The 8,638-nt window shown below is 38.7% G+C and overlaps 1 protein-coding gene across 1 annotated transcript in view; it reads left to right on the top strand.

The window, feature by feature from the left end:
* The first annotated feature begins 4,662 nt into the window (after positions 1 to 4,662).
* Positions 4,663 to 8,638, top strand: part of LOC131880968 (uncharacterized) — a 12,412-nt gene continuing 8,436 nt past the window's right edge. The window contains exons 1-3 of the mRNA XM_059227700.1: positions 4,663 to 4,822; positions 4,906 to 5,142; positions 5,220 to 5,624. Coding sequence (XP_059083683.1) covers positions 4,715 to 4,822; positions 4,906 to 5,142; positions 5,220 to 5,624 — 750 coding nt within the window. The 5' untranslated portion in view covers positions 4,663 to 4,714. The remainder of the gene's footprint in view (positions 4,823 to 4,905; positions 5,143 to 5,219; positions 5,625 to 8,638) is intronic.

Raw genomic sequence — 8,638 nt, 5'->3', positions numbered from 1 at the left:
GACTTGGACAAATTTTTAGATAGCATTCCAGATCAACCCTTCATTCAAGGACTAGCTCGGTCTGCGACTCAAATTCGTTGGTAGACCAAATATCATATAGAGACTGAAAGGTAATAAATGGATGAATTATGTCCTTTCATGTAAATAGTACGGGGGATTACATTCCCTAAAGCTGTTAGAAAAGCGGGTGAAAAAGCAAACCAAAAAGGAAAAAGAATTAACCCCGACTTTCTTTTCTTGGGATTTTCATAACTTTTTCAAGCTCATTTTCGTCTCAAAACGAATGCTCCATTAAAATTTTCCCTGCAGAAATGGCCAAATAGAACGCTATTCCTGTGTACTGGATAGTATTAATGACGACACTTGTGGCATAAGTATCCTATCCCAGTCAAATGTGAATTTTACCCTGATTTATTCTGCCTTGGTTATTCCTGTAATCAAAAGAACACATGTTCTTGCCATATTTCGGTGTGCAAATAACAATTGTTAATCAAAATCTGTCCAGGTTATTCCGACATTTGATTGGAAAATAACTTTAATCTCACAATTGAGAACTTGCACATGATCCAATCAAAGTCGTAGCAACCTATGAAATGCCAAAAAATTCCACCATTAAGAGCAAAGAAAGTGAAGTTGTAAGTTGAAGGATGGTATCTTTGGGATTTTGAGGTTAAAGATGAAGCAAAAATAAGATGACCGTTTGCTCCAGAGATAGCTTAGAAACGGCTCGCCCCGTGTTTCAGGCCATTAATATCTCCTTGAAAACAGCTTTCCTAAGTTACGGCGGCTTTACACTACGATGGAATACCAGGGTTAAATCCGATGTGAGAAGTGAAGTAGGACTAGGGGGAGTCGAGCAGAGGACTCGAGTCACGTCGAACAAAAAGACGCTTGCGAAATTTAAACAAAAGAATGAAAATATTTTTTCACAAATCCGGACTTGAGTCTTTTAGAAAGGACACGGACTCGAGTCTGGATTAGCCCTAGCACTAGTCCTACTTCCATCCTCAAACCGGATTCAATCCTGGTTTTCCATCGTAAAGTATGGGGGCGTTTAGGCAAGCTCTGGCAGGTTCCTTTGTTTGCTGGTACCAGTGGCAGTGATGCAAGTTTGAGGCTTCAAACACGCTTTTGAGATGCTGACCCATCTTTCGCATTCCCATATGAGGAACGGCCAGCTTCGTTAAAACCAGTTTGAAACGCCAATTTTGCAACACTGGCATTGGCAGGCAAGTTTGTTTGCTGGTACCCGCGCTTGCCTAAATGTCCGAATAGCCGCCCTTACACATTTTGAAACCAGAGACCGGTTCTTTGAATCGCGACTAGTTCATTCACTAATTGAGGTACTAACTCACCGTTAGTTAGCGGTGACTTGATTCACGAATCTTCTCGCGTTCTTTGAATCATGGTTAATTCATGTTCAGTTGGAGGTGAATTAGTCACTGAACTTGTCATAATCAGCTGAAATGAAGTCGAGTTCCTCCAACATCAAATGCTAGTGCTGACAATTTGGCATATCTGGCATAGTGAGATATGTCAAAATTCTAGTTGGAAGCCCAGCATGGCCTCTAAATTACCTCCAAATGCTTGTCTTGAATAACTTCAATCAGTCAGATCCCAAGCACGGTGTTCAGAATGTTGTTAGGTAACTTTCAACTTTGCTCTCAAGGCTTTTCAAGACAGTTTTTCATATCAGTAAATCAAATATTTCAATTTCTGTTTCGAAAAAAAAGTCAGTTTTCAATTAAAAAAATGTAAAATGACGCTTGAAACACACTTGATGGCACATTAGACTACAAGTGCTGAAAAGTAAAACCATTAGATACATTAGTTGAACCTTCAGTGCAAATTGCATGGACATATTTAAACCGCCTATTTAGCTATGGCAAGTTGAATGTTCCAGTTTTTGTCAAAACGAGCCAAAATGCCCTAATGGTACCTCAACAATAACTAATTACCATATTACATACTTCTGCGACCTCACATTCTCAAATGAGCCATTGTTTTCCTTCAAAAGATATTTTGTTATTAAATGTGACATATAAAGTCATTTCAATTACAGTAGAAAGACTTGTTTTGGAAAAAATAAAATTCCTCGAAAAACTTTTACAAAATTGTATCCTCAAAAAGATGCGGTTTTCTATTTAGCGGTTACTTTTATCAATTTGAATGGCGATTTCCTTGAAATACCATTGGTTTTCATAAGATTTCAATGAACCGCACAACTTGGTACATGAAGCGCATTCATAGAAAATCTATTGCATTTTAAAAATGTTTCACTTTACTGAATAGTTTTTGAGTTAATATAACATTGCAATGGAACAAAAAGAATTTATCAGAGTATATAAGATACCAAATATACTTAATATTTCAATTAAATTGTGGCAAGAGGTTGTCAGCAAACTAACAAACTAAGTATTAAAGCATAGGAAAAAGCAAAGGCCATGTGATAATGAATTTTCTTAAATGCTCAAATTCGCAGAATCTTATAAGCTAACTGTTTCTACATACAGGGTCGTGCAGGTAAATTAGGACAAACTTCAACTTCATCAAGGTCTATGAGGAGTACAAGTAAACAAAATTTTTTTATAAAGGTTACGTGACTACATTCAGCTATCCAGTATTTTGGTTTAAATTATCAACTATGGAACAAACAAAACGATCCGCGATCATTGAGTTGGCCCCCGTGGGCAACGGTCCTGCCACCATTGCCAAGGCCCTGAAGAACTCTTGCAGCACCATCTGCAGGGTCTACAACAGCTTCATGGCCAAGAACAAAGTCTCCTGGAAGACCCACAAGCCTAGAAATGACAAACAGGGAAAGCCCATGTTCATGGCTGGCTTGAACAGGTTGATCAAGGCCTCGCCAGGCCCCCCCATGTCTGTGCGTGCCAAGGAGCGCAACATGGACAGGTCAACCATCTCCAGGGCCATCAACAAGGATCTCAAGATGACCTTGTACAAGTTGTATAAAAGGCACACCTTAACAGAGAAGATGAAGGCTGTCAGAGTCGAAAATGGGACAAAGTTGCTCAACAGCATGAAGTCCAATGGCAGCCGGCTGGTCTTCTTCTCCAATGAGAAAAACTGGCCTGTTGACAGGACCTACAATGTCCAGAATGACAGGCACTTGGCCACCAACAGGTCCAATGTCCCCCACATCTTTATCACCAAGTTCCCTGCCTCCATCATGACCCTGGGCGTCATCTGCAGCAATGGGGCCATCATGCCCCTGGTGTTTTTCAAGCCCAAGGAAAGGGTGGGGGCAGAGAGGTACTGCAACGTGTTGGCCAACTTTGTGATCCCATGGATGAAGGAGGTGGCCGGGGAGACCGAGTTCATCTTCCAGCAGGACTCATGGCCCACATGGCCAAAAAGACAATGGACTTGCTCAAGTTGGAGAACGTCACTTTTTGGGACCCCAAGACCTGGCCCTCCAACTTGCCTGACATGACCCCCCTGGACTACTTCTTCTAGGGAGAGTTGGAGAGGAAGGTCTGCAAAACTCACCACAACAGCATTGACAGCCTGAAGGCCTCCATCAACAAGGAGGGGGCCAAGGTCTTCCCCACGGACGTCATCAAAGCCTGCAAGGCCTTCTGAGGCCGTATCGAGGCCATGCTTGCCACCAACGGAGGCCATATAGAGTAATTGTATAGTAGTTTGTTTCCTCTACAATATATATGTAATAAAAATTGGTCTGCTTGCACTCCTTATTTATCTTGATGAAGTTGAAGTTTGTCCCAATTTACCTACACGACCCTGTACAAAATCAAGAAATTAAAATCTATTGTAATATGTATCTTTTTGTTCGATATAATTGAATTATTTCAAAAAAAAGTTGAAAAGTAAAAGCCAGAGAATTTACCATGGCTCTAATATTTTCAGTTTAGCGGCGAATTAGGAGGTCAATTCTTGCCGCTTAGTTCAGCCAACGAATTAGTGCATGAATTAGTCGCAACCAAATTTAGACTTAATTCAAAGAACGCAAAAGTGCAATCGTGTACTAATTCGTGCACTAATTCATGTGTCAAATGAGTTAGACGGGATTCAAAGAACCGGCCTCAGGGGGCAACAATTCAGCGCTGTTCAACATGCATATCAAATGATATAGCAAAATACACTTGCACCCTCAAATTTTCAAGAAAGCATGGTGGATGCATGACCTAACAAAACAGAAATTCCTCAATTGCTCAGCAGCTTCACCTCCTATTGAATACATAATGCCCAAAAAATTTGCCTACTACTTTCAAAGAAAAATCGATCAGCAGGCTAATCAGAAATCAAGAAAAAAAACTTTATGGCTCTCTATTTTGAATCACAAGTGAACAAAGAGCAAATTTCTTAGAGGCTAAATTTAGTTTTTGATTTTTTTTCAACTAAAAAACAAATACTAGAGACCCGTTATCACCAACAACTCAAACTCATTTCCATATTAATGCCTTTCATTTCAAAGTATGAGTTGGTAAACCCTCATTCTTCTCCATAAACATGATAGCACAAAAAGGAGGGCTCGCCAAAAGCGTCGACTATTTTGTCTTTCTTGAGGTTGCATTTTTACAACCATCATACATAAAAAAACAGTTGCCATTGCAAAAATAGTTATTCTTTTCGTTCTGGCGCTCTGACAAGCAACTTTGCAATTGACAGGCGAGGGCAACTCTCGGCGAGCAAAGTCTTATTTGATTCAGTCATATTCGGATCGTGATCAAACATGGGGAAGTACCTACGTTCATTGCTGAATAAAAATGTGCTTGCTATTTTCACTGGCCTGCTTCTTTTATGTGTATTCTTATATGTCTGGATTCAATACGTAAGATGGGTTAGTATAAAATTCAAATCTAGAATGATTGCTTTCGAGATTGAGCTCGGCTCCACAATCAAGAATTTGTATTTATTACATAGCCAACGAAAGAATTTAAAGCTTTGAAGCGACGAAAACAGGACGGGAAATCTTTCAAAAATGAGGATATGGTCATCAAGCCTGAAATGGACCAACTTGATCCTCGTCTTCATGCATTGATTCGACGAGACCACGTCATTCGACCACTCCAAAGACGTCTTCCTTATTTTTTGTCAAGTCCAACCAAAGATCCTTCAATGGGACAAGGTCAATCGATTCGAAAGTTATTTCGGAACCAGGTACCCACCATCAATGATTTGGCAGTAATTTATTCCCCCGACAAAATGCTTTCAACCGCGTGTCATTTCTTCACTAGACAAATGGCTTCTTTATTGAATGCGGTGCTTTGGATGGCGAAACTCGATCCAATACATTGGGCCTGGAACGAGATCTCCAATGGACTGGTATTCTCATTGAAGGCGATCCTAATTCAATTTCAACAATTTTGTCCAAAGGTCGAAAGTCTTATGTGGTGCCACATTGCTTGGCTACCAAAAAGGAAACAATGAAAGTCAGTTATGGCTCGTACTACAATTTGGGTCGGATTGTAGATGTGAAGCCAGGCAGGAAAGAGCAAAAGTTGGTGGACGTCATGTGCTTGCCTTTGTTTGCTATTCTCAAAGCCTTGGAGGTTCCTCAAGTGGACTATTTCAGCCTTGACGTGGAAGGCAATGAGTTGGATGTGCTCAAGACTATTCCTTGGGACGAAGTTAACATACTCGTAAGAACTCGACACATATAACAGTTCTACATTCACTGAACAGCAAAAAGATTTCATTTTCAAGGCAGTTTGAGCTTGAAATGTTGGATTTATTCGACATTTTACAAAAGGAAAGGCAAAACAATGAAGTCCAACTCTCTTCTTTCTCGAGCTCCTTCGTTGTTCAATTTGCTGCCCTCAAATATTCGTAGGGCAAATTTAGGCGTTGATCCAGTAGCAAGATTTAAGTCAGACTTGGACAAGCTTTTGACTAAAATTCCCGACCAACCTTGTACTCCAGGGTTAGCCAGATCTGCCAACTCTAATTCGTTGGTCGATCAAATAATATACATAGATAAAAGTTAAGTCAAATGAATAAATTTCTCGTCTTGAACTGCTGGAATTCCAATGCCAGTAGCGGTAAGGAAGTCCGCAAAAGAGGAAATCTTAAAGAAAGTACCGCCCACACATGGCTCATTGATATTTTATTTCTTCAAATTTTCAATACGTACAATACAGTACAACGTGTTTTGAGAGCACTTTGTTTTAACAAAATCGGGCATGCGTCCAAAAACATTTTTTTAACCCTTTTTTATTGGAGCTTGGTTGAGGTTGGCTGGGTACCTTCAGCTACATGAATTTCACATTCCTTAGTAAGTTGTGACCTTTTGGACCAAAAGCTCACACAAAATCTAAAAAGATTATGCCCTTAGCATTCAAAGTACTGATAACTTTTTCATCTGGATTTTACATACCTTTTCAATCGATGATTGAGCTTTTTTCATCTTTTTATAATTCTTACTGCTCCTGTACTTGCTACCAAGCTCTGTTCCGGTGATCAGCTAAGGTTGATCACCAGACTTCGGAGAAAGGTTAAAACCTGAAAACACTTTTTGATCTTTTTTAGCCTTTCCTCACTTTTTACAGCCTATTTTCACTTCTTTGACTCTCTTTCGAGGTTAATCTCACATCTAAATCATTTTTAGCCGTTTTATCATCGTTTGAGTCTTTATCAGCTTCCATCTTCACTTGTTGTTCTTTGTTGGGGGCCTTGTTATTTTCTCCCGTGCAGCATTATAAGATAAACAATCAAATTCTCATCCAGAAACTTTTAGCATATTTTGGGGGGTTTGGTTTTTCATCGGCTTTACCAACCCCTGCAAAGAATGTTTTCCTCCGTATAATTACAATGAAAGATTAGAATTCATCTGATTGTTACTACTTACACTACTTAAATTGTTACTTTAAGTAATGCTATGTAATTACATTTACTCAAGAAAGTATAGAATCATACCCAAATAGGTAAAAGAATGAGTAATAAGATAGCTGACTCAAACGTGGTACCACAACAAAATTGACTTGAATTTGTTCAGTACACTTGGAAATAGCAAAAAGGGAGTCACAAGCATTACAAAAAAAGGTGGGTAGAGGTTAGGATGGACGTCTTGCATGGTTATTGCAATAAAGTGGGTTGGTCACACTGCATAAACTCTTTGTCAGCTCCTGTCGTTGATGGCATTTGGATGGGCGCCAACTAAGCTAAGTAATGCCAATGCAAAAAAGAGGAATTTTGAACCAAGGACACAAAGGAAAGGTTGATTTGGACCAAGAGTTTGCTATGTGAATATTAAATGTCTTGAAAAATCAGTGGCGCAATCCCTGCATAGGGCAACTGAGACAGTCTGCTACAAGGTCTCACTCCTCGGTGCTTAGAATATTGTTAAGTATTTTTTAACTATTCTCTCAAGACGTTTAAAGACGGTTTTTGAAGTAAGTAATTCAAGTAATTCAATTTCTGTTCTGTAAAGTAAGTCAGTTGTCGATTAAAAAACCATAAAATAACACCTCAAACACATTTATTGGCATATCAGACAAAAAGTGCAGAATATCAAATTCATTAGACATGTTAATTACACCTCAGTAGAAATTTCATGGACATATTTAAAGTGACTGCCTTTTGCAAGTTGAATGTTCCAGTTTTCGTCAAAATTTGCCACCAAATTCGCTGACGACCACTCGCCACAAATTAATTGACAAATTTTATTGCAATTTCATGAAAACCAATGCCATTATAAGGAATCGGCAATGATCAAAAATGCACTTAGCTTTTAGTCGCGCTTCAAATTGGAAAAATCTCACCAATATATAGAATACTGCATTTTTTGAGCGTACAATGACATAATAATTTTAGAAGGAATTTTGACTTTCTTTTTTAAAATCTATTTTTCTAGTGTGTTTCAATGCCTTAAAATGCCATCTTTAATTAATATAACATCTGTTGAAGGTAAGAAAATAGCTCATATGAAAATTTGAGGTCGCAAAAATATGTTATATGTTTATTAGTTATCGTCAATGTATCATTAGGGCATTTGTCGACTAGTTTTGATAAAAACTGGAACATTCAACTTGCAATGGGTAAGTAGTCGCTTTATATAGGTCCATGAAATTTCTACTGAAGGTACAACTAACATATCTAATGATTTTGAAATTCTGCGCTTTTAGTCTGATGTGCCATTAAGTGTGCCTAAAGTATCATTTTATAGTTTTTTGATCGACAACAGACCTTTTTTATAAAACAGAAATTGAACTTCTTGATTTACTTATTAAAAACCGTTTTTAAAAATCTTGAGAACATAGTTGAAAGTTACCTAACAATATTCTAAACACGTGTCTCATCGATTAGCTTATTGACAAGGTCGAAAAGATTTTGGGGAAGTCTGCTAAGCACTGGCATAATTTTACAGCAGCCTCTAAATTTCGAAATTTAGGCAAGCGCTGGTACCAGCAAACAAATTTGCCTTCCAATGCCAGTGATGCAAAATTGGCGTTTCCAACTGGTTTTAACGAGGCTGATCCTCAGATAGCGATGTGAAAGAAGGGTCAGCTTCTCAAAAGCGTGTTTGAAGCCCCAAACCTGCATCACTGACACTGGTACCAGCNTTGGCTCAATCCTCCCATAGAATTAGCCATGAAATTGGGACGAAAAATCAATGAACATTTGCAGTTTTTGAGGGGTTTGAATTGATTTACAAGTT

The sequence above is a fragment of the Tigriopus californicus genome, chromosome 5 (genome assembly GCF_007210705.1).
Source record: "Tigriopus californicus strain San Diego chromosome 5, Tcal_SD_v2.1, whole genome shotgun sequence".
Classification (NCBI taxonomy): domain Eukaryota; kingdom Metazoa; phylum Arthropoda; class Copepoda; order Harpacticoida; family Harpacticidae; genus Tigriopus; species Tigriopus californicus.
This window is presented reverse-complemented; position numbering and strand designations above follow the sequence as displayed.